Source organism: Poecile atricapillus, chromosome 9, assembly GCF_030490865.1.
Source record: "Poecile atricapillus isolate bPoeAtr1 chromosome 9, bPoeAtr1.hap1, whole genome shotgun sequence".
Classification (NCBI taxonomy): domain Eukaryota; kingdom Metazoa; phylum Chordata; class Aves; order Passeriformes; family Paridae; genus Poecile; species Poecile atricapillus.
The window spans coordinates 20,883,750-20,911,129 of record NC_081257.1 but is presented as its reverse complement, the minus strand read 5'-3'; the positions used below and the strand labels follow the sequence as shown (position 1 = coordinate 20,911,129).

General features: G+C 40.4%; 1 protein-coding gene across 1 annotated transcript; it reads right to left on the bottom strand.

Annotated features, from left to right (window-relative positions):
* On the bottom strand, positions 1-27,380 carry PPP4R2 (protein phosphatase 4 regulatory subunit 2). Its single transcript, XM_058845232.1, has 9 exons — positions 27,192-27,380; positions 26,418-26,499; positions 9,876-10,046; positions 5,283-5,376; positions 4,411-4,448; positions 4,020-4,094; positions 3,491-3,634; positions 2,942-3,210; positions 1-2,047 (listed from the first exon to the last, which is right to left on the bottom strand). The coding sequence occupies exons 1-9, from the start codon at positions 27,223-27,225 to the stop codon at positions 1,734-1,736; spliced, it is 1,221 nt and encodes a 406-aa protein (XP_058701215.1). The 5' UTR covers positions 27,226-27,380; the 3' UTR covers positions 1-1,733.

Genomic DNA, 27,380 nt, shown 5'->3' with positions numbered 1-27,380 from the left:
TTTTGCAAGCGTCTCCCTGAATCCTGTCTGCTCACAACTTGATAGGCAACACCAGCAAGAAATAACTTCATAAATAGTCCAACTGAGCCAAATTAATCCTGGTATTAATCAAAACCTAAATTTTCCCCCAAACAATACAAAGCAGACCATGTAGTACAAGAAACTATCAGCATGCATTTTAGAGGTCATTTTTGTACTTCAGGTACATGAACTTAAAACCAAAGAGGGACAAGTGTGATAAAAATGTACTCAGATATTTCATAACATTAATATTTATTGCTTTATATGAATACTGTATTGAAAGCCCAAGCATTCAGTTTACACACAGAAATTATACAATTATATACCGTTTCACAATGGCAGTGAGCACTCATTACAATCTACAAAAAATCTACTTTACAGAAATTTAAAAATTCTAAATATCAAAAAGGTACAGTTGAAGAAACAGGTATAAATTTGGCAGCCAGTAATTGTGACTGGGAGGTTGCAGCTTGCATGTCTTTAAATATGGGAACTGGAAAATATTGAGTTTAAAGCAGTAGTTTGTGCTTTGAGCTGGTTTGAAAAAATGTAACACTGGCTGTCAAAGTAGCATGTTCAAAAATATTTAGTTCACTTCCAAAATGTGATACAAATCGTGGTGATTCCTCTGCACCCCTAACCCTTGTAGCTCAGGAACGTGACCAGGGTCACGTCTCCGTCCTTCCCATCCATGGTGTGATCAGCCCGATGCCACCTGCAAACCTTGGAGGAACTCTCAGACTTCTCTACAATATTCACAAGCTCCAAGAAGCACTCAAAAAGGCAAATACCTGCTCATTTCTTCCAAGGTATTTTTTATTTTCAAACATTTCTTCTACAAAAGTTTAAGCTAATGTTTTGATTACAACGTTCTCAACATAAAGCACATTTTCTCATAAATAAATGAACTCCTTTCACTCAGGCACCTCAGAAGTATACAAAAATGTTGTCATCGGAACAGTTCTCTTGGAATGTGTTTATTCTGGTGTTTTCAACAATGTTAGTACTTCCAGGGTTTCATATGGGCCAGATTTCACGTGTTTTGTTTTTCCAGAGGCAAAGCAAAGTGCCTCGAGAGGTGAACTCAGTCTTTTCCTATAGAAAAAGTATTTGCTGTATTTATCTTTTTTTTTAGAAACAGAAAAATATACCCTTTCCCCCTTAGAACAGTGAGGGTACACGGAGGTGTGCATGCTGTGTGGAGATGTGTGTGAAATGGAACACATTTGAAACACACGACAGAAGGATTCTTGGTGTGTATTTAAATAAAAATCCGGAAACCAGCCTGAAACCCCAAATTTCACGTGTCAAATGTTGAAACTGTAACCAAAATATGAAGTAACTGCTAGAGCTGTCAGAAAAAGACAAGACAAAAAGCTTTCTTGCTTACGTACAACTAGGTGTGGTGATCTCCAAAAAAGTTGTCAAAATTATAATTACCTTCCAGTTTAAAAACTTTTATTCTAAATAAAAAAAACTATACACAAACCACTGATTTGACCAAACGAAAGTTCAGCGGTAAGCAGGACCTGAAGGAGCTGGTATTCACAGTTCTTATCATGTACAACTCTTTCAAGGTTCAATCCACGGAGAAGTTTATTTTACAACCTGCTTCTTTTTGTAAAACTAAAGGTCCACTTTATTACATAAAATTATTTATACAGTGTAAAACTGGAGCCTTATGGAAAATACTGCCTCTAAGTTTATTTAAATTAGTCTTGCTCCATAGGTTCATCTGCAGCTTCTGTGGCTTCATCACTGTTTTCCATCGGGGTCTCTGAGGAGTTTTCTGGAGTTTCACTAGCATAGGACCCCAGCTCTTCTGTGTCACTGCAGTCAGCTGCACTGGTGGCAGAGGCACTGGTGTCGCTGCCAGCCGAGTGTAAATCCTTCTCTGCCCGCGGCTGCTCAGACTCCTCCATCTGATTGTTCTCCTCAGAGCTCTCTTCAGCCACACTCGAGGAGCCACTGTCTTTTTCTTGATCCTTTCTGTCGGGACCGGCGTTTCTGGGAGACATGAAGGACTCTAGGAACAAAGAAAGTACAGTATTACCAAGGGATTTTCCTTTCCACTCTGAGCTATGCTGAGCAAAACTTCCACAGCACAGCCAAGGACAGGAAAAACAGACAAACCCCAATTTTATTAGAAGATGGAAAGAATTAGAGCCACCTTTGTCAGGATATCCAAACTATCCCAACATTCAATAAAAAAAAAATTTAACAGGTAGCTTCACTTAATTAAGCTGTATTGAATAAAGACAAAGTTTAAGAAGTAACTTTTTCTGGCTTCCCCCCATCCTCCATTTAGCAGTTTTTTGGAAATTATGAAACTATGGCCATTTCAGGTGTACAGCCATCATGATCTACATGAACATTGTATAAATATATGAGCCACAAAAAATTATTGAAAGGAGATTTGAAGAATATGTTAAAAGAAGATTAGTCTCTTAACAGCAGTTATTTAATTTTTTTAACTTAGGTACAGAGCCTGCCTTACACATTGAGATAATTTTTACTGTTCTAATAGGATGTGGAGATATTGCTGCTCAGTCTCCTCAGTGAAAGAACATAAATTTGTATCTGCATTTAAATAAATTCCATAATTAATAAAGACAGTCTAACAGAGCTATGACCCATCCCCATTCTGGAGAAAGGATGAGATCACCTGATTATAACCTAACACAGGGATTCTTGAATTCTTGGTGCACCCTCATCTAATTCATGGCCTCAGAAGATTTTAAGTACCCTTGTATAAGTTTCAAAATGAGCTTAGGACCAAAGAAAAAGAAATAACAGAATTGCTTAATTATGCAAAATTGAAGTACAGACAAGCAGCTCTTCTTTAAGCACAACTAGATCCCAGTAGCACTGGCCTCCAGCAACGAAAATCCCAACTCCTTGGAAGTGAAATCTGAAATACCTTCCTCCTCTTCCTCTGTACACTGCTGTCTGGCACAGGTACCATCTTTGTCTTTATCCTGAGATGTAGAGGATGCTTCTGTCTCTTCCCCCATGCCTGAAGAGACTTCACTGGAGGCAGTTTGGTTTGGTGCATCTCTGGCTTCCCCTTCCTTGTCAAATTTAAGTCTTTTTACCTCACGTCCTTCTGCTTCTGCAGGATCATCCTCAGAGTGCTTATTTTTCACCGGGCTGCTCTGAGCACCTTCTGATTCAGACGCTGGTGATTCACTAAAAGCAACAAAACCACATGTAGCTTTTACTGAAGACAAACATTCTGTATCTTGTCACACTTTAAGAAAAAAGTAGCAACTACTTTGATTTAAATACATGAAGTGATAACAATAGAATTTGCTTCACTTACTACATAACAAATCTCAAAGTCATCACTCCTGATTTAAGACTCCATTATGCATCCCTTAGAGGGCCAGTCTTTTTTAAACTGTTTTTAAAACATAAATAAAAAAACCTAAGAGCAATGAAAGTTTCAAATACACTCCTCCTGACAAACCTGTGTTTCTTCTCCTCTGTTTGCTGCAAGCTGGGCTCTTTATGCTCTGTGCTGTCTGGCAAACCGTTGGTTGTCATGGGAGTTGACAACGAAACCTTCGTCCGACTCACGGGTCTGGGGGTCCCAGGGCCGTTTACATTCGATCTTTAAAAATAATAATGAAAAGTTAATCCAGCCTTTCAGCTAAGTAGTTTGTTCCTATTTGGCAGAGAGCAGTTATACCCTCCCTTTAAAAGATCAACAAAACTAAACAAATAGATGAGGGGCTTTGCTGTTTTACATTGAATAAAACATTCCTCACCTACAATGTGCTAATTTGATAAAAAAAATAAAATAAAATAAAAAAAAAAAAAAACCAAACCAAAAAAAAACCTCAACAATGAGGTTAGAGAGAAAGCAAAACACAGAGTACCTGGCATGCACTTCTGTCCCCATCCCCCAGGATTCCATGTCACACCTTATTTTCAAGGGTACTTATTCCCAGAACTCCACTGCTTTTATCCAGTAAAACCCCCGGAGCTGAACTCACCTGTCAGAGTACCCTGGTGAATTTCCGGGGAACATAACACCATTCATCCGATTTAAACTACTGGAATTGTTTTTCCTAACAAACAAAACAACAAAATGTTATGAACAGAGGAACTTTAAATCATGTTAAGCTTGTTTGCACAGAATTTCCCAATCCCAAATTTACAAAGCCCCCACTATCAGTCCTCAAGGGCTTTTTATTTATACCCCAATTATGCACTTGCAGACACCATCCCTGCTGCTGACTGAACTATTGATAACAAAATCTGAGCTCTGCATGTCTGGCTTTTAGATGCAACTACTGACAGCAAGACAGATACATCAGACACACATACATCCTCCCTGTTACTAACATAAGCTTGAAGTTTCATGGCAAAGAGGATTATACTCACTCAGAAGATGGATATACACAGCTGACAACCATGACATTCTGTAATATACAAACAACAAACACATCAGGAGTTCAGAAACAGAAGCTTCAGCTCTTGACAACACCCCATTTAAGAGTTAACAGGATTTTTGTCCTATCTGTTATACCTGTGTTCCATCTTACAAGGTCATGCCATAATTACACTAAAATTCAGGATTTTATTAAGTTTGTTAGTGTCTAAAGAGACCAGCACATTAAGCCTCAGGCCCGAGTGCCTGTAATTTCTAACTGAGGGATCTCTGGAGTATAAAATGTTCAGAAATGCTGAGGCATGCTATTGTGGAGCCACATTTTCAAAGTGTCTTCCTTGCTTCTGAAGGATCCCACATTTTGTTACAGGCTGTAAATGGCAGTTAAAACACCTGTGTGCTCTTCTGAAGGCACACTCTGCTACACCACAGGATTTAAATAATGAAACAAGAAACTTTTGGAGGGAAGGGGCCTCCCTTCTTCTTCACCTCTGAATCTACTCTGAAACCAAATGTGGGAAGAAATTCCTGATCAAAAGATTCAGGGTATTTCATCTGATCATTTCTAATTAGGACTCCATACAAAAACTGCCAATACACCCTCCACAAACTACAGGTGGAGTACTGCACAGTGATCGGGAAACAGCAGTTGCAGCCCTGAAATTCATTTTTATGTCTGCAGTTATTTTAAAACTGCTTCTTGCTGCTGAAAGATAAGACACAAACTCAGACACTTAAGAGCAGCCATTAGCTGTACTCTGGCTCTGAGCCCCCAGGAAAGCAGCAGACCTTTGGGAGCAATTGGAAAGTTATTAAGTGGTGGCTGTGACTGTGGAGCTGTGTTCTCTCTCAGTGAAATACATACCTTTTCCACACCTCTTAGAAATTTGTCTGTTCCTGTGTAATTCCTCCTAGGATCTGTCAGCAACTCACAGAGTCGCTGGATAGTGAAGGGGATGCTGCAATGAAATAGATTTATAACAATTTAATTTTATTTTAATAAGTACAACTGTTAGGAAGCAACAACATTATTGCTTTCCCCCCCTTACTGAGAAGATAGAACAAAACCAGTACTGCAATTTGTTACCATGATCAACACTGGGTGGCACCTCAAGGCTTTATTTTCCCCTATCTCATATAAAGCTGTTTCCTGTGCTCACCACCACAAAACCAGAGTAGAATCCTAAATGCAACATCCACAACTCAAAGGATTCATTTAAACAATGAAAAGGAAATCAGATCAGCAACAGTAAACTTTCTGACTGTACTATTCTGATATACAGAGCAGAAATTTTAAGGCATTCAAAACAAATTTGAGTCATACACACTAGAGCTAAAGAAGTCTCCACTTGTAGTTTATTTCAGGTTTTACAAAACACAGTTACAGAAAAAGCAGTAAATGTTGGAACTAGTAGAACCATTATAGTTCAGCTGTTACAAAGAATCTATTTTGCTACAACTGGACAATGTATTAATCTATCAAGGAATGGATATGGAAAAATGAATAATAACAAATATTAGATGTATAAGATCATAAGAACCACATAAACACGTTTTTGTTTTTTGACAATTCTGCACTCAGTTCCATTCCTGCTGAAATGAGAAACTGACCTTTCAGACAAACAACACTTTACAGACAATTCCCAATTACCTGAGGTGTCACACACTTTTAATCCAAGTTCAGTGTCACATTTTAATACATTTCTGTCAAAAATATTTCAGTAAAATTATAAAGTACCAGGCATTCTTACAGTTAACTATTGGAAGTTGAAGCCATAAGCATTTAAAAAGTTATCTAAGAATATTCGATAGAGTACAATATTCATGAACCATTTTGTGGTTGGGAATACAACTGACACCAAATCCAGAGCAGCATCAATCCAGACTGACATGCATGTGTGTGCATATCCCTGTACTGTGAATTTCTGTCCAAATTCCACGTTTATTATTTTCTCAGGAAGCCAGTACATGGTATCTCCAGCCTGTGTAACAAGCTAACTCAGCACAGATCTCCAGCTTTGCTCATTAGCTAAAAAGCCACATTAGGGATGCCCAGATCTCAGTGCAGAGGTCAGCACAGCTCCAATTCATCATCCCACATGACACTTCACTTTAACTAAAAGCCGGTAGTACTCAGAAAGTGACTAAGTATCAACAATTTAATTATGTTTTTCAGAACTGCCTGTACATTACGTTACTAAGGAAGTCCTAATCCTCAACAAACCAGAAAAACCACAGGAACAAGTGCTCCTTCTAATTCAGTTTATTACATGAAGGCTCTTAAGCCTGATAATAGTTCTGGCATTATTAATTTCCCTTCCCTTGCTCTTCACTGGTCAACCAGCAATCTTTGACAACCAAATTCTTCATAAAATCATCAAGCTTAGAAGTGGCCTTTAAGATCAAATCCATATTTACAATATTTGGCTTCTGCACAAAATTCCCACCTTTAAGTCACAAAGAATTTACCTGATCTATTAATCTTTCCATATAGATAAAATATTAAGTTTATCTTACTATTTCTTGTGATGGTAATTTTGGTTTTGGGTTGGAAATTCATAATTAAAGAGATTTTGCTGTTTTTTTAATAGAATAGGCAAGTCATTCAAAAATCCATTTATTCAACAGAAATAAAAATATACAGATTTTTAAATTATTCTCCATCAGCCAGATCTGGAAGACATCCTGGGGAATCAGGACCTGGCTAATATGGTTTAGCTGTACTTAACTGGTCCCCTGGAATGCTGACATGAAGTGTTTTAGAACATCAACACAGTGCTAATTCCCCACATACAACAGAAAACTCCAGAAATGTGCAGCCTCCAACTAACTCCAGAAGGAAAAGCTGTGTTCCTATTTTACTCTCAGCTGTGAGAAGTTAAAAAGAAAAAGGCAAAAGCCAACTCATTTCCCTCCAAATTCCTCACAGCAAAGTGAACTTCGTGCATTGAGCAGCAGATGGCACCCGGTGTCACACAATAACCCTCTGCATGGAACTCCTTCAACATTTACAAACGCTTTTAGCTGGCAGAACCCAAAATTAACTTCACCTCAGGAGCTCTTTCTGGTGCAAAACTATCGTTTTAAAATAGCTCAACAACGTGACTTTAAACCAGAAGCAATTTGAAGTGGTGTAAATCTATAAAGATTGGTGTATTTTTGGTGTAAAGTTTGTGAGCAGTATGAGAACTGATTGTAGATGCTCAGAAATTTAATTAGTTCAGCACATGAGCTGCATGAATAGTCCTGATCTGCCCACTTAAGGTGACCACTTAAAAGTCTATACCACCATGCTCAAAACTGCACTTCCAGCACTATAAGAGTGATGAGTCCAGAGTGAATTACAAACCAAAAATTTCTTTGGACAGGACTGAAGAGGGATCTGGGAAAATTACTTAAAACAGCAATATTAAATTGCAGCAAAAAAAACCCCATAAATGAAATTTGGATTACAATCCATTTTATTCATACTGTGAAAACTTCTCTGTCATCAGAGATGCCCAGTCACTTACCTTGGAACTTCCTTATCTCACTAACAAAGGATAAAAATATTTAAAAAATGTTGGAAGTTCCTACTCCAAAGCAATTGTTTAAGAGAACTGTAGAGAGAATCTGGCTCTGCAAACCTGTGCAGACACCATGTCAAGTAAGATACAAACAGGTTAGAAGAGCCACTTTGTACTTCCTTTAAAAGGCACTTCAGCTAGAAAGACCCCAAAACAGGGTCATTCTTAATGTGTTATTTCTTCAACTCAAATTAAAAGTTTTTACAAATCTGCTACTTTGAATGAACTCTTTTCCTCTCTCTTAAACAAACACTAATAAAAATATCCCAATAATAAAGTCACACCAAGTAGGTTCCTTGTCTGCCCTGGTATAGCCTGAAATGACACCCACAGCTCTATAAAGAAGCCTGAATACACAAATCACATAACCCAAAACCTGCTGCTGCTTCTTTTTGGACAGATCTCCACTCGATTCAGCTTTTACAATCACATCCTCCCTGAGGGGGTTCAGGGATTTACTAAATGAACCACTCTGCAATCCCAGATCTTGAAACATCCCCAGGCACTATTTCCTTTAAGGTAACTAATGGATGTAGTTTGCTTCCTCAAAGCCTGGGAGTTTCATGGCAAAGTATGAGGAAGTTGAGCACCCTGAAGTGTTACAGCAAAGGATGAAAATAGCACAGGCACAGCCTAAGCTCCAGACTCATCATCCAGAGGTTTGTTCAGTGCACTTGGGAACAACAGCAGATAACAGCAGCCCATTCATTAGCTGTCCCTGGGAGAACATTACCCATTTTGTGGGCAACGAAGCATTAACAAAAAGCTGGGGGAGGCGGGGAGAGAGGCAGACTTGAGCATAAAGGATAGGTTTGTTTTTAAATTCCTGCAGTGAAGCAGCCCGGTATAAATATTGGGGAGCTGAGAACAAGCTGAATTTCACATTCTTAGAAGTCTCCTACATGCGAGCAATTGTGAAGGGAAGAGGCTGATTAAGAAGGCTCCTAAACTGCAAATAAATGAAATAGCATGAACAATGAAAGTATAAATTATAAATACAGCATCAAATACAATACTAAGGACATGTCAGTAGCACCTCTGAACCTGAAATTTCAGAGTATCCAAAAGGCAAGATTTAGAACATGCCCATTTATCAACAAGCTGAGAAAAATGCTGAAAGTCTCTAAAAAAGCACTGAGCACCTCAACCAGGATGACTCAGCTTATGGCAAGTATGTAATCCAGTTTAGAAACAACACAAATACTATGTAAGCTAGTAAAAAGGACACACCAAATAAGACAAAAACATCAGGAGCTTTATTTGAAAGGAAAGAAAAACTTCCAAAATTAGATAACCAGCAAAGGGCACAGATACATTTCAATCTAGGACACTGTCAGCAACAGATCAAACACCCCATGTCCTCCATCAGTATCACTCCAGCTATAAATTTCAATCTGACATAATTTAGAAATTCCAAACCAGGTACACCTTTGCCTCCTGGTCACGCCCTGTTTCTCACAGCATGATTTCTTCAAAAGCCAGGGAACAAAACAGCCACAAAACAATCAGGAACTGAACACCAGAAAACCTCTTTCCATTTGGTATTTCAAAATGCACTAAAAGAAATCTGACTTTACTGTCTATTTAACCTCTTAAATGCATACAGTAATATGATACTTCTTTATAACTGCACTGTTTAAAAACTAAGTAAATATTGAAAAAACAAAGTCAATGACAGCATGTCACATGTCACACTTTTCAATCAGTGACACAATAATAAAGTTCAGAAGCTACTGTAATGTATTTCCAAGGTGCATATTTACTTGTGCTTATCTATTCGAGGAAGCAAATAATGAATAGATCAGACTGTATGTACAACAGTACAAATTAATATGTTAAAAACTGGGGAAATATGTTTGCTATCCTGATTTTAGAAAACAAAGGATACATACCCATTAAATCCAGTGACAATTTTCAGGATTCTTTCTTTCATCTCTTCAAAGGGAATATATTCCACATTTGGATTGGGGGGGCCTCTTGGTTCAGGAGCTGAGGTTCTGAAATCATCCATGACTTTCTCCAGTTTGAAAATAAAATAGCCTTTAAACTGAGACCACTGAACCCTGCATAAAATACAAGCATTGAGACAGAAGCAAGTTAGTCCTAAACCCAAAGAACAACAGTGTAAGTTTATGTTTGCATAACAACCTTCAGCCGGGTATGCAAGTCCTAAGATAAACGAGGCCAGTAATGCAGTACTGTTTTCCTTCCTGAATTTAAAGCATGGTAACTATTTCAACAATTACACTGGAACAATGTAACACAAATCAACTGCTACTAACAGCAGGAGAAGCCATTTCCTTAAAGAACCAATATCCACTGACAATGGCAAACCTAAATGTGAAATATACACATGTCTATACAATGTAAAGGGAGCCTACAGTGCTGCCTATAGCTTCCACTAAGCTCATAAGAGGTGGAAGGGGAAAAAAAACCAATCAAACAAAGCCAACCAAATGACCCTCCCCCACCAAAAAACACACCACAACAAAACCCAAAGTGTTTTAAGTTTGGAATCCATAGAGCAACTATACACAGCATTATGTGCTTCCCTCACAAAACCTTACCAAAAGCATTTCACTGTACCTCTTTTTCTCAAAAAGGCAAGCATTTTCTGTATCACAGTTGGCACTCGTTGCCAAATAACTGAGCAAAACCCTTAGACTCCCAATAAACATTCCCACAGCAGTAAGCTATTAAGATGTTTCCAATCCTGCCTTACAGCTTCAAGTTTCATCATTTATAAAATTCTAGATTTTGAAATTTTCAAGCAAACAGGTCCCTCTCACTGGGTACAACAGACAAGTGCTGAGACAGCTCTTCCACGCCCATGGCCCCAGAGAGCAGCTGCAGGAGACATTCAGGCCTCCTTTGGATCATGCATGTCTGTGACCATGCACAGGGAACCACGTGAAAGCAACTGATTTAGCTCAGGATCAATTTGCTTATATTCCTGTTGATGCAGGAGCTTGCATAGCTCCAGGACAGAGAAAAAGAAAAAACAGGGAATAACAAACCATCAAGAAAGAAAGATAGAAAATGACATTTATCTGTAACACACACAATCTGGTATGAGCAGGCTCAAACCAAACAAGTGCACAGTGTGAGCCCCTGGACAGCCCTTCAGCTCCTGCTCAAAGCAATATTAAACTACATAGAAAACTATTTAGCCAAAGGCTCTATCTCTACAGGCTGCCTTTGGTAGCCCTGACTATTTCTGACCCCACGCAGCAGCTGCCCCTCTGTGGGGCTGACCCAACTATTTGTGCTGTGAACAATGGATGGTGATGTTTGTTTCTCCAGCACCAGCACCACCAAATCCCAAACCAAAGGCCAAGGAAGCTCTGTCAGCCTGCTTGTACCAGAAACATAGGGCCATATCATCTTTGCCTTAATTTTCTCCTTTGTCTCAAAGAAGTAATTATGGGATGAAAAGGGGGGGAAATGCAGCTCAGGTTTATCTATAGAGATCCAAACCCCCTGTCTTTTACTAGGAAAGATAGATTTACAAGAATAGGGAAAGAGGAAAGCAAACCTCTGTTTTCCTTCACAAGAAACCTTTAGGTACCTCACAACAGGAAGAATCACAGGACTTAAAGAATAATAATAATTAATAAATAAATAAACATCAAGGTCCCAACAGGGAATGGCATGGATTAAAGAGCACCACTGAGTCTTGCTGGATTGCTTCCAATCAGCATTCTACACCCAAAGCAGAATACTATAATGTTCCAATGTAGAATATCAAGCATTACTATCAAAAACATTAAATTAAAAAGCTGTACAATTCTGCAGCGTTACCACCATGAAAGCAAAGTGTTAGTAACAAATCACAGATTTACTACATAAACACACCACAACCACAGTAAATAACCCCATGACAGTGCAGGATTACTCCCCACAGAACATCCCCAAAAGCTTTACTTGCCTCATGAAAGGGGATTCCACTACTATTCTAAACATTCTTTGACAACCCCATTTGGATATATTTCCACACTTTAAAATTTGAGATGTTCTTTGTTTTCATTGTTACTTACTTCTTGCTAAATAGTAGCACTTATCTTTTCACAGACTATTAACCCATCATTGTTTGAAATAAATCAACATGAGGTTTAAAATGGCAATCTACTCTGAAAGCAGGACCCACCAGCTCCTTTACATTGCTGAAACTACAGAAAACAAAGATTGCAATATTTTGCCCATATCAACAAGTTGAGAAAACTACCACTTGGATTTTAAACTAAAAATTTTAATTAGTATTTTTCCCATTATAAAAAAGACTAAGAACTTACATTTGCAACACACTGAACTACTGACACAGAAAGCATCTCTCAACCTGCATTCCAAACCACTTGCTAAATCACTGCTCACTAGGTAACACAGGACAGGTCACACACAGAGGCAGGAGAGTTTAAGGATAAACTCATCTTACAATCACAAGAGTGACCATAGCTAACCCAGACCCAGCAACACCAGCTTCAATCAACCCAGCAAGCCGTTGCTAGAAGCTGTGTAAGCACAGCAGAAGGGGCTCAGCACAGCCTTGCTGCTCAAACACTCACTGTGTTTCTCCAGCAGGTTTTCCCAGCACTGTTGGAAAGCTGAACTGCTCAAAGGCCACTGATACATTCAGTGCAATCTCAGACAGAACTGTAAGTCCAACAATAAACACAGCTGTTCTGTGCAGCTCCTGACATCAGTGTTGTTGAACTCATTTCTGACCAGAAAAATCAAAATCGTTTCTGCAGAGACGGTAAGATTTTCTCAGTTCCCATTTACTTAGTGGAATTGATCAAAAGTGAGTATCACAAGAGCCAAGTCACCTTTCCTGTTTTACCAGTCTATGAAAGTGACACGTCCAAGCTGGCATCAGTTGAGCTATACAAACTCACGTGTCTCATCCATAGAGAAAACCAGTTCCTTCATAACAATGGGTTGAACTGCTTGGCAATATAAAATTAAGATTAAAAGTCACATATCTACTAGCTATCAAAGCAGTCTTTATCTACATCTCTAGAAATTTTAAGTTATTCTCACTCACTGAAACACTGGTTACTTAGAAAGACAGACAATAGAAGAGACAAACAAGTGCCAAAAATCTGTTTTTCAGGAAAAGAAAAATATCCCACATGTATCACAAACTTCCTGAGAAAGGCCTCTATTTTCTCTGCTTTGTTACACAATGTGAGAACCCAAAACCAAAAGAAAAGTTTGGTCAATGCCTTCTATAGTTAGATCAAGAGCCAAACAGAAGCAAAAGAAAATTCTTCTACTCTCTGCTTTATGTACAATCTCATTAAGTTTTATACACTGGAAAATAACTAATAAATATCTTAAGTTCTGTAAGAATAAGAAATTGAAGAAATTCCATGGAAAAAATACTGTTCATACTTTTTTCAGAGCAGCCTTGTTTATAAATACTTGCTCTTCCCACTCAGCATTACACATAATCAGCCTTTTCTTCCAAATCATGCTCTTCCTGTCCACTACACTAGCTTGGGAATTTGTATCAGCAACTTTGAGAGCTTTTAGAGCTACTCAAATAAAAAAGTTACTGAGACTGCTGCATGATCTGAAACAACACCTTCAAAAATAATACTTTAAAAAAATTACCTGATCCCAAAATGTTTTAGTTCAGTGTACTTTCATTCTAGAGAATGATGGCTTTGTAGTTGTATACTTTTTCTGTACATCAAGGCACCTTTCACTACAATATCTGGGTCACCCCGTGTAAACGTACAAAGAGCTCTCCTGGGCTAATGAGCCTGGAGTTCCACATATGCTTCAAATCCAATTTTTTAGGAAAAAAATGCCAGCTTACCCTAGGAATCCTCTGCTTCCCTCCCACCAGCTCCTGCACCATCCTTCCCTTTTATCAACCTAAATTATTTCCTCTAGCATACAAAAAAATCAAGAGGAAGAAACTGATTTCAAGTAAAAAGCACCTAACAAGAAGAAAAGTCGAAGGCAAAGGAATGGCTGAAGAGAAGCAATCAACCACAGCACTTCAGAACTACAGCCTGTATCCATACAGACACCACCCATTGCAAGTGTTCCCAGGACAGACACAAATGCTGGTAGTTTAACTCAAAAATTTAATTGTTTTCTTAAGAAGCACCTTTAAAAATCAAGCAACAAATGAGAGCATGGAAGCTCACACAGAGTCCAACAATTCAGTCCTTCTACCTCACTTCACCATTTTATACATGCTAATAATGTGGTTCAAGCTATGAGATGATGTTTAACACCCTAATATTGTACCCCAGTGCAGTCCCTGACCGTGCAATTTCATTAAACATAAGAGAAAAATGGATGGAAGAGATTTCAGTGTTTGAAGACACCCAGTTGTGTTTTCAAAGTCAATCAGGAAAGCAGACAGCACCTGACCAAACAGCCAATCCTACAAGGAACATCAGCAAGTTCTGAGAAGATTTACATATAATTACAGAGACAACATGACAAAAGGCTAGGAGAGGGTGAGGGAAGACATGAAACATGAAATGAGCACGTAGAGATTAAATTAAATTACAGACTATGCAAAAAAAAGTCACTAATGATTTTTTTTTCAAAAAATCCCACACAGAACTACATAAAACCCCAGAATGGGATCAAAATTAGTAGGTGAAGATAAGAAATGTAAACTCTAAGAGGAAAGCCACAAAGGAGGGATGGGGAACTCAACAGGCGGAACAGTGCAACAGTAACACACTGAGTCACTGAGAGCTGATGAAGCAGCAAAAATATCTCCCCTGCACAGGGAAGAATAATAAAAAACAACAACAAAAAGAAGAGATGAATTTAGACACAATCTAACATTGTCAGAGCAGAGCCACGGAAGAACACAATCCTAAATAGCTCTGTTCTTTAATAAAAGCAATCAATCTATTTCACACCTGTACTTGAATTACATGATTTGCACTTGGAACTAATCCATTACTACAGATCAACAGAATTTGCCAAGCAACATCAACCAAGTTTAGAAATGCACTAATTCTACTTGATGAATAGCATCTTCAGCAGGGAACAGGCCACCTCAGACAGAAAGCAGGGCAAGCAATCTGATTCAATGCCTTGATTTCAAAGAATTAGTAGTACAAAGTTGCTTGCAAGGAATGACTTCGTCTCTACTAACATGATTTGCATAGGATTCATCCTTCCAAACATGCATATCCAAACAAAATTGCATTTTACATGGATATAATCTAATCATATCATTCCCAGAGTGTAAAGACATCCCCCCCCCCCATATTCCCTTATCTCCTGCTTATGCAAAATGCTTGTCCTGGAGAAACTGTGAAAACAGCTTTCTCATTTACCACAATGTTATAGGAAAGGAGGAGAACCAGCTCAAATATCTGTACTATTGTGTGTCAGAGAATTAACTGAGATTTTCTTCTGCCCATTGGACAAGTTTTTATATCGCACTACTTTGCCACATGGTATCGTCACTTTGGGAGATAAGGTGTCAACCAGAAGAACAAAAACCCTGAAACATTTAACACTCTTGTTTGGGCAAGACCTGACAAAGATGAAAATCCCTACACTACTTTTAAGGGAAAATTATCCATGTTGAGCAAATGATATGGTTCCCTCTCACATATTTATTTAGCACTGCAAGGCTTTGGTGTAAGAATGCATCACTACACCAACACATGACTTGGACACGAGGGGAGGTTGGGCTGCCAAGTCCCCAGAAGTGCAGAAGACAACTCCACTGACTTACTCATCTCCCTTTTTAAAAACTGTCATAAAACATCAGAAGAACCCTAAGGGAGTACATATGGCTCATACATTTTAGACAAACTCTAAAGATTTTAAGGTTCAAACTCCAGTAAGGCCCACTGAAGCAAAGCAGGACAAAACCTAAAATTGACTGAAGAACTGGAGGAAGAATTCAGAGTGCCTGAAACAAGGCTAACTCCTGAAACGAAAGTACTGCAATTATTCTATAAATCTTTCTGGAATTGCCTTACAGATTACAGGTTTAATTAAGAAAAACATTATACTGAAGAGATGTTAAGCTTCCAGAGACCCAGCTATGTACTTAAAATGTGAAGAGTCCCAGGAGTCCTGGTGGGATGTCTGTCTTCAGATTTCACAGTGTTTAAGTTCATTACAAAATTACTTGATTTAAATTTTAAGAGGATGCCATCTGTTTTGGAGAGATGCTATACCACACAGAACATAAAATGAAACCAAAGTAGATCTACTATTGATTCTGTTCATTGAACAGGCCATAAAAGAAATATCAAAACTTAGTAAAAGGAAGTATTTCCCTCCCCACACTTCTCCTACTATTGGCTCTATGACAAGCAGAAATAACAAAAAAACCCAAACAACAACAACAACAAAAAACAAAACAAACCACGAACAAAAACCAAACATAACATCAAATTATTATGTTTAGGATGCAAACACTATGTCCAGCTAAACTGATTTTAAGGCAATGTCCTCAGAACACACAAGGAAAGAACCAGAGAACAATCTCTGAGGGAGTCACATAACATGGAACAAGAGATGTGAGTCACTGGTATTACCTCTGCTCCCCCAGTTTTTGCTGACTTACATGACACTCCCACAGAGACCTGCTAGTAGGAAACAGGTGTTTTGAGGTGAAGAAACTTGCCAACTTTAGTAACTGTTTCTTTTCTTTTGTGCCTTGTTCTAGAGCTCACTGGAGATGAAGATATACTCTAAGACACAATAATCTCCCCAGGCTGTCAAAGGCAAAATTAAAGTTTCATCTAAAACAAGTTAATTCCTTTTCTATTCTGGTCTATCAATGGGATCTCCAGAACTATTTGGAAGTGAAAAGGCAGAGAAAATGAAGAGCACTCAGCAATCACATACCCAATTCAAACCCCTGGCAAGGCAGCAAATTTTCCAGCATGCTCTTCCACAGCCTCGATACAAAACGTATCCAACAGGAATATTGAGAACTAGATGGAATATGCCTGCTCAAATCCAAGGCCCGTGTCTGCTACCAGGGAGCAGGGAACTCATTCCAGGCATGAGGAGCCCCAGGCTCCCTTCCCCCAGGCTGGGCAAAGAGCAGCAACAGGAGGCAGTGCCTGGCACCTGCCCAGACTGCCCATCCTGTCCCCCTGCCTGGACTGTCCGTCCTGTCCCTGTGCTTGTCCTGTCCTGTCCCACTCCCTGGCAGTGCCTCAGCACTCAGAACAGCATCCAGGGATCCTCTCCAGCTCCAAGGGAGCTGCAGCTGCACAGGAAACCCATGGACTGCAGGCCTGTGGGAGAAGGAGACAGAGGCCACGCTCAGCTCTTCCCTCTGATATCTCTGCTCTACTCTCTCCACCTTTTTTGCCATGGTTTTGTATCAATCCTTACCGTATCCAGCACATCCAAATTTGAGATTTATGCAGTGGCTATAAACAAAGATACCTGGACATAACACAGTTATACAGAAAGGGTGCACAAGCTAAAAACCTGAAGAACTGCCTGTAAAACACAATTCCCAGCATTTTTGGACCAGCAAATGAAAAAACCCAAACTTGCTGCCATTTGACACGTTAGCTTTCGTACAGGAATTACTATTTCATTATTTGTGATATAAACAGATTGCTTCTTAAACAGGTGTGCTCAATGGTAAAGAAATGGATTTCAATTTTTTCAGAAAATAACACCGAAAATTTCTGGCATAAAAAGCTGCAGCACTGAACTCCCACTAGTAGGAAGGTGAGCCACGCTGAGGTTCCCACAGAGATCTCATCCCAGTGTAGAGCAGGAGGGTGCTGGCCCACCACACACTTAACCTTGTCCTTGGTCTACACCAAAAGAGGCAAGCCTGCTCTGCTGCTCCCACACATTCCTGTGATCCCACTCGCAGGGAGGTGAGGCAGATCACTGATCTAACCACAAAATTAATGCTGCAGATAAGGCAGAGTCAGATGTGCAATGTGACTAGTAGGGGGCTGAGCCATTTCTTTAAGCAGCAGCACTCATTTATCAGGTAAAAGAACGTTTCTCACCTAATTCCACTCTTGTGCCAAATATTCTTTGCATTTTAAACTGATTTTTCTATTTCCCGTGCTTTAGTTTAACAGTATTTTGATGCAATTCATTTTAGTGTCATGATTTTGCACACTGCTGCTATTTTCACCATTCACACAATGCAGATTAGCAAGGGAAATTCCAAACAATGACAACAGATTTGCACAGTAAAATCCCCTGTACACCAATGGAGGCTGGATTCTCACATGCTTCTGGCAAGCAGAAAAATGCCTCGACCTAACATCAAATCAAAGCCTTAAGCAAGTGCTAGACCCTTTATGAGTGTTTCTAAATGAGCAATCAATTTTAAAAGCTGAGGTGCTCCAGGTAGGGTGAATTTCCTGGAACACTGTGCCTGGCTGCAGAGTGTGCTCCTGTTAGGAAAACACTGGCAAAGCACTCGTCCTGGGGGAGCGTCCTGTTTTCTTTCACCTGAAAACTCATGTAAAATTAAACACTCTCACATTTTATCTTCAGTAGGATTTTACCTCGTGTTACCTTTCACTTTAATTAAAAATATATTGAAGAGTTCAAAGGAGGAAAAACTGGTATTTCCTACAAGCACAGGAGGTGTTTTTCCATTTCCACTCTCTGATCGTTGTCAGCCTAAATCCAGTTTTGCTCTCCTTGGGAGCACAATGAGCTCATTCCAGAACCAGGGAAACTGTCAGACCTCAGAACTACATCTACTTCAGTAGTGTGAGTGTTCACCTCTGTTGCTTGCAAATTACTACTGCTCTTGCCAGGAACAACAAAGATTAAAACTGAGTTATGGAAACAGGCAGCTGAAGAAGACATTAAAGCACTATCTGTAATCATCAAGGGACTAATTCTGATCTCTGCTGATAAATATTCAGCTGACTCTAACAGAATACAGCTGTCCCACAGAAAAAAAAAAAAAATTCAGTCCAAAATCTTCTAGGAAGTACATTTGTAAATAGAGTTACCTAAAACCAAACTCAAGTACCTTTCATTTTCTTTGATTTTGAAGTCAAAAACTGACCACAGAACAAAAAAGTACAAGATTACAATATTCTTCATTCAAAAATTAATTTCCTTATAGCAGAGTAGAAAGCAATATAGGACAGCAATGTTGCTTCAGGTATCACCAGTACGCACAGAATAACCAAATCCACACAAGAAATGTGTCAGCTCCTCTGGCAAGGGTGGCTGTCACTGTCAAAGGAGCTGGTCACCTCAGAGGAGCTGCAGGCCACTCTAAGATAATATGATCAGATGTTTGCTGTATCAAGCAATAAAGCTGGGAAACCAGATTAGGAAAATGGACCCTGTGCAGCTACTCCTGGATCTCTGCTGCAGTGAGTCCCTGTGCTTGTCACCTGATGCAGCGTCCCAAAAACCCACAGGCCCCAACTCAGGTCTCACAGCAGTACTACTGGGATCAAAGAAATTGCACTTGTTACTGGTTCCTTCCAAAACCAGAAACAAAAGCCACCCAATTGGCTTCTCCACAAGGCAGTTCAGCTGACACATGCTAAACTTGGGATATGACAAGGTGTACCCCTACCTCATGGACCTAATCCACAGGCATTAGGTATTTGTGCATCATCACATTCCCGTGCTACCTCCAAGCCAAGCATCATCAGGTGTTGCCATCATGGAAATCTTGTCATTGTCTCCAAGTAGTTTTATTTCTAAGGCTGAGACCTGCCAGACACCTATCAGCTCTGTGGAAAAGCAGCATTAGTCTGGTTTATCCATAAATTGATAATCCACCTTCCCCAAGTCGAACAGACTGCTTTGTATTCCTCCTTCTGTGTGCACTATTGCCTTGTTCCTTCCCCCCACGTGCCATCAAGGCTCACCAATTACAAAGTCAAAATGGAAAAACATCCTGGCCTCTGAGAAGTATAATATGGAGTGAACAGTACCCAAATGCCTGGGAAAGTCCTTCAGATGAAATACTAACAAGCACAGCCCCGACAGAACAGTGATTTGTGGCCCACTGGAAAATATCAGAGGTCACACTGAGGCAGCCACTACAGCAACGTCACTGAGAGGTGAAGGTACAAACCAAGAGAAACCCTCAGGATAACAACAAATCCTATCAAGCACAGCAGAGAACTGAGCTTGAGGAGAAGGATGACAACAGAATATAAGTAAAAGTGATCATGAGAAACACACACAACTGTATTAAGTACCAGAGAATACAAGGTGGGGAGGTTTTCTGTGTAAAGTGACATGGACTGGCTGCCAAAAAGATTATCAGGAAATGTGCTTAAAAGAACGAACTGTGTATACCAACAGGGAAGGAAGCCACACTAACACTGCAAATCTGAAGGTGCAAAGAGCTACATCTGTGATTAAAATAGTCCAATCACCCCAAAAATCTCAGTGCTGCAATCAGAGTTTGCCTTTTGCCTTTCCTGACATGTGTATTCTATAGAGAAACTAATGTTTATTATGCTCAGCTCATCACACACATTTTATAATGGCAGATAAAGTCTGACCTTTATTCTGTAAACCCCACTCCCAATAGATATGAAGTGGCAGCACTTAAAATAAAACACTACAACAGTGTGTTTCCCAAAGCAGCAGGTGATTTCATCGATATCACCACTGACTGCTCTGAAGTACTACAGCAACACAATTCACAGGTACACAAGTATTTGTTTATAATAGAGGTAAAGAGCAAGGAAGCTAAATTAGTGTTGACAAAGGTACATCAGCAAGCTTTTTGACCAAAGATTGCTGTCCCTTTGAGACATCAGTGGCTTATGAAACAGAAAACAGTGTCAGTTGAATGGGAATTAGTGGGGAGTAATTCCTGATGCTGAATGGAGTTGTTGAGGAATAACAGTAGACAATGCAAGGAAGTCTACTCACATGTCTCGCTTTACTGAGAGCATGGAAGAGGCTTAAACTATCAAAGGCACACAAACTTCTTTCAGAAAATTATGATCCTTCTTATTACAGAAGAAGTTTGAGAATTGTTTTATTTCATGTTTTTAAAAAATCATAAAGAATTACATTCCCCAAATAGGCACTGAGATTTCCAGAAAGAAAGCTGTCTCCAAATCAGAAAAAATGCTAGCACACACATGTCAAGCAAGAAAACTGCTCGCTGAATAAAAGCAGAGAACATACTTTAGGGAAAAAAAGTAGATTTAAATTTAAGCATGTGAAATAAGCCAGAGAACATATGGCTAAAAAAAACTATACATTTGTAACAAGAGAAAGGATATTATACAAGCCTTCAGAGTATAAAACACTTATCCTGAGATGCAAACTTATTCTTGTAGAAGTTCATGGCTACTGTATCTTCACTTAGCTCTCCTACAGCTGATGAATTATTTCACTGCTGTAATAAACAAACTGAAAAGTTAAACTGATTCAAAAAAACCTTAAAAGCGTAATAAGAAAAAAGCTCACTGCTACATAAGGTACATAAAACAGCATCAAAAGGTCAAAAGTATTTTTGCCATTATCTTTGGTGGAACTGCAGTTATGTAACTTACATTTACAGTTATGTAATTTACCAAAGGCAAATCATCCCTGATCCACCTGACTGACTGCTGAGGAGGGAAGAGCAGAGAATGCTGTAGTTCAACCTGAGCAAGGCACAGCAGCACAGTCTGCCCTGGCAAAGCTGCAGCCCCAGTGCAGCATCAGGCTCCACTGCAGTGCTCCTGGTGCCGGGGATGCTAAGCCCAAGCACACCCAGTCACAAGCGCTGGTGCTCAGAGCCCACAGCAGGGGAAGCTGAGCGCTGGCAGCCCGTGCTGTCACCAAGGCTGCTGTGGAAGCTAAGGCAGCACGGCTGCCCCCAGAACACAGGCTCTGCTGGTGGAATCCAGCTGCTGACTCTCACCAGTGAAGGGCTAATTGCATCCAGGGAGATGGAAACAAGTTCCTTTCCAAGACACACCAGTGCAGGGGAGAGGCACTGGGCCCAGGATGCTCCAAGGGACACATTCTTCCCAGCACACAGGGTTAATCAGTGAAACAGGGAGCCAAACTGAGGCTATGCAATTGTCACGACTGGAGATTTTCAGAAATGCTGCACAAAGCTCTAATCAATTTCATTTAACTTTGGAATTAGCTCCCCTTGAGCACAAGGTCTGCCTGGACCACCCCCAGAAGTCGTTTCCAACTATTCTATGATGATAGTACTGATGTCCAGATCTGCCCTACAATCACATGAATTAAACTTCTCAAGAAACTCTGAAAAAAAACACTTATGTTGGCCCTCAAGGAAATATGCGAAGAAACAACTTCTGTTTTCAGGCTCAGATGAGGTTTAAATTAACATTTCAGAGCTTCCAAAATAATTTCATTACAGGAAGAAATAAAATAGGAATGTATTTTAATGGCTGTTTATGCTGCACTAAGGGGAGGAACCGGTGCAACTGCATCACATCCTGGACAGTGTTCTCTACTTAGGCCTAGAAGGATTTTACAATTCATCACTTCTGCCCATGAACTGTATTGCCCCCAGTTTTGGTACTTCACTACTTTCTGGATTCCTTCACTGTCAGTAAGCCTCTGCATTACACTTTCCACTACAATAAGCCATTAAACCTACACTTTATAGGTTCCCTGCCCCAGGGCAGGAGTGGGGGAAATGCATAAAAAAACAACATAAAATTTTTGATTACTTTAGTTTTCTAAGTTTTATTTTCCACTTCAGAAAAATTTTGTTTTCCTTTCCAGTCCAACACATCGAATTTTCATGGTAAAGTACCTAAATAAAAGGGTTTAAAACATTTTTGCTATTGCAGGGGCAGAGTGATGCTACACCCAAGAGAATTTCCTAAGAGGCAAGAGAATACATTTTAAATACAGGACACAAGATCACAATTGAAAAATGATCTTCATATATATTTTTAAGAATTCTTCAGAAACAACAAAAAAATTTCACTGTTGGATTTCACTTCTAGCACTGCAGTGCTCTGATTTCTATCCCATTCTTTAAAGCTCTCTCTACTTCAGAAAAAAAAAGGCTAAGTGTATTTCTTATGAAAAAAAAGGGCACAAAACCTCATCCTGCTCCAGAGGTCTTTCAGATACAGCTAAGTACTAGGACTAACAAATTTCCCCTCTCTTCACTTTCCTCAGTGTTGCAAGTCACATTGATCTGTTACAAACTGGAGACAAGGAGGTTACAACAAACTTCCCCGACTGTACTTGGTCTCACTAATGAAATTCCATGTTAGTATCTCAGTAAAAAGTCAGGTTAATTGAGGAGTATACTACTCCTCTTGAAAAGAAAAAAAAAATCCTAAGATCCAAGACAACTTTAAAAAAGGTTGAACAATGAACTTTATATTGTATTTGACCTAAGGCTAAGTCTTACCATGGCAACTGCTAAGAAACAAAAATATTTCAAAGCAGCCAAGCAGACTTCTGCTTCTGTCCCCTCTAATATAGGAAGTTTAGACTGGCTTTTGTAAACGTAGGCCATAATCTCACCAGCAATTAAGTGAATGGTTAACTTTGCACAAGAGGTAAACTTCAACTTCATAAAGATGAAGTGAACGCACATTATTGTATGATCAGGATTTTACTGCACAGCACTGATAACACAACTAAGCTTAACACTGATATAAAACCAAAATTAGCAATGTTCTTGTTCCATACCTCCCTTGTAAGGGAAAAAGACCTCTAATTACAATAGAGATACTAAGAGCCTTATCACAGCTGCAGTGGTGGCTTTACCACCTCTCACCCTTTGTTCCTCCCCTTCACCACCTCTCCAGTTGCACTACAGCTGGAAGTACCAGCTACCAGGGACAAAGCACGTGGATCAGGGAGCTGAGCCCTGTCCAGAAGAGCCAGGACTGTGAGAAGCTCCAGCCCCAGCTTCCCATGGAGCTGCAGAAGCAGCTCAACAGCCCAAGTGAAACACTGACCCACGGGCTTCACCAGGCAAGGCTGCTGCCAGAGAAATCCCAGGAAGATCAAGGAAGATCAGAGCCTCACCTAAACCTGCACCTACCTGCTCCCAACTTCCTCAGATGAATAAGCACTTTGGAACAAGTGGGGGCAGGGAGGTACCCAGTGACCTTAGCTGAGCCTGTGCTTTTCACCTGTTGGGAAAGCTACTTGTGCCACGATCAAGCTTTGAGGAGAACCTAAAAGTCACTTTCATTTGCTTCATTACTACCTTTCCAAACTAATTTTACTGAGTCACCAAGATCTGCTGCAACTGTGTCTGGAAACACATGGGGGGATGAGAACATTTACTCCAGGACACAGACTGCAGTTTATCCTCTAAAAATCAGTATTCATGATGACATTAAAAAGCTGACAGAACCCCTAAGAAGACCATATAACTCTCCTAGAACTAACAACTGAAAGCAAAAATATTTCACATTTCACTTGTCCTGATTTGCCTCAGTACTTTTTGTTTGTTACATTAGGAACAGGCTGTGACTGAGTAAGATCCATTGTTTTTCAATAATCAAGTCTGCAAACCATGGGTGTAATTACCCCTGACTAAACTATCCTCACTGCTTGTTTTTTTTAAACTATAGTCTGACCTTTGTAAAAATCCTATCAAATGTCACTGCAAACTAGTATTTTATCTTCTCATTCCAAAGTATCTATTTATTACAGGTTTAGATTCTATTACACGAAGTTATTTTTACATAAGTGAAAATAAGGACTATCTAGAGCACTTTTAATTTACATGTATTTGGTAGGTTTGCCTATTCCAGAATATATGTACAATGGTCAAGCTGTATCAGTTTAAAAATACATTAAGTTCTTAAAAGGCACATTATCAATCTTCATGTAAGTGATTTCCAGGTGATTTTAATTGTTACTTTTTTTCCCCTGATATTTTGATACATAACCCAGCACTGAACACATTAGCATGTTTGATGAACAAATACAGACTTCTGTAGATAATCTGAAGCAAATTTAATATTATAAAACAGTATTTCCATGATTATCTCCAGATTATATTAGACACTTCTGATGTTCACATCCAACATTTTTTAAAAAACAATTTAATGCAACTGAAAGGTTCAAGAAGGCTGAAAATAGCTACAAACCTCAAAAAAACCACAAAGAAAACCCTGGAAACATAGAAGGCAGGACCTGTATATCAGATGACAGAATTCCAGCTCAGGTTTAAGTTTGTAAAAATAGCATAAAACTAATAAAAAAATAAACCTGGATTTCCTAAATGAAAATAAAATCAGAGAGGAAATAATTTTCCCAATAAGTTGTCCCTACAGAATCACCTTTTAAAAATTACTTTGAAACATACGTAATTGTGGCAGAAACAGTAAAAACAACCTGAAGAAATATCTCAGAATAGGAAAAATAGTTTAAACATATTTTACTATGGGCTTACTGTGGCGTGTTTTTTCTGTATAATAAGCACTACACCAAAATATTAAGCATTACCACTGTGTATGTCTGCTGAGCATGAGCCTTCTATTCAAAGAGCAAAGTACATTTCAGAACTTGTTTTTCTTTCTAAACCATTAATCAAGCAGCACTAGCAGGCTACAAAAAAGAAAATAAAAAAAAAAAAAAAAAAAAAAAGGAAGAAGGAAAAAAAAAATGAAAATACCAAAACCTCTTACAAGTTCGAGGGACTCCAGAAACTCAAACAAAGTCCCTGCGGTCACTGGTTGGTAACAAAACACTCGTAAAAGCACATCTCCACTGCTGGAGCCGTAGTCTGGCACTAGGCCTCAAAAACAAGGAGACGCCTGGCGCCAGAAAGTGAGCAAACCACGGCAGCACAGCCGGGGAAGCCTTTCCCCTTCCTGCCAAATAGTGATCGCCAAGGAAGTCACCAGCACCGATCCCTGGAAGGAGCGCGGCTCCCTCCACCTCGCACCTCCTGGGAAACCCTCCGGGAAAGCCGCACAGGAAGGGCTGCAGAAGGGAAACTCCCGCGACAGCTGAAAAACGAGGCCAACTCAGAGCAGTTCCCACACATCTCGTCTGCAAAAGCACCTCCGGATTGTCCCCTCTTCACCAGCAGCGCCCAGATACAACCACAGGATGGTTACAGAGCCCAGAATGAAACAATCTGAGCCACTGGAATCTTTATGTAAATAACACAATTAGATACTGCAAACACAGTTATACAACAGCGTATAGCAGACATTGCAACAGCAGCTGAACTTGCCACTTACAAAACCTGAACCTCTCTTACAAATCCAGGAAAAGCAACAGGTTTTTTATTGTGCTGAGCAGGATCGGTAAGACCTGACAGACACCCCAGAGCAAAGCCTATACGAGAAGTCTCTCCTCTTTAGATCAAACTATCAGCAAACTAAAATAATCCACATAAAATTAAACGGGAACTAAGGAAAGCCTATTTAGCCCACTGAAGCAACCTACAAGCAAAATAAAGATTTCTGGTAGAATTTCACTGAGGTAAAATGCAAGAATTGTTTTAAGTCACAACTGAGGACCACCAAAACAGTCACACTTACATCGTCTCTCCAGTCTTAGCAACATGACAAAGAAACTGATCCAGTATTGGACACACTTCCTTCTTTCCTCTCTTCTCAAAATCTGTTGGCATGAGAACGACATAAAAAGAATGGTAAAAGAAGACGGGACAGAACAAAAATCCACAATAATTAGCGATTTGCTTCAACTATCAGTACAGCCCCCACACGAACAATGTTGTGCTCTCACAATGCTCCGGCTGTTCCCATGAACTCCACCAGCTTCCCAGCCCTGGGAAACACTTATTATTTTTCCTGCGGAGAAGCCGCACGCACCAGAGTAACAAAAGTTGATTTGCAACTTCTTCTGAGCAGCTACGGCACAGAAAGAGGCTGATTTCGTCAAGCTGAGCCCAGAACAGAGAGGGCTGGGGAGGGAGAAGGGGACAGGTCCGGGCTGGGCCGGGATGCGGGGTAAGGGGCCGGGATGCGGGGGAAAGGGGAGGAATGAGGGAGAAGGGGCGGCCAGAGCGGGGAGTCCAGGGCGGCAGCCGGGGCGACCCGAGATCCCCCCTCACGCAGCCCCGAGGGTCGTTGGGTAGGGAGATCAGGGGCTCTGCCCTCCACTTCCCCACAACGATCCCCAGGTTCTCCCCACTCTGCGGGCCCACCCAAGCGAGCAGCCCTCTCCCCACAGCGCGGGGACCCGTCGCCCCCAGCGAGGGGCGCTCCCCCCACAGGGTTTGAGGGACCTCAGTCTTCCCCTCAGCGCGGCGACACCGCTCCCCCACCCCCAGCCGCCAGCTTCGCCGCCACCTTTCAGCGCCTCCTGCAGCCTCTCGACGTCCATGATCCGCCCGGGCGATTCCCCCGCGGCTCCGCGCGGCTCCCCCGCCCCAGTCCCGCGCAGACCGGGCCGCGCTCTCAGCAAGACCCCGCGCTCAGCGACGCTCCAACATGGCGCCCGCGCCGTGCCCGTGCGCGGCCCCGCGGCCCCGCCCGCCA

Coding starts and splice junctions, on each gene's coding strand:
- PPP4R2 (XM_058845232.1), bottom strand. CDS start 27,225: ATGGACGTCGAGAGGCTGCAGGAGGCGCTGAAAG. Junction 26,500..27,191: donor GCTGCAGGAGGCGCTGAAAG/GTGGCGGCGAAG, acceptor TCATGCCAACAG/ATTTTGAGAAGAGAGGAAAG. Junction 4,095..4,410: donor TGTGTATATCCATCTTCTGA/GTGAGTATAATC, acceptor TTTGTTTGTTAG/GAAAAACAATTCCAGTAGTT.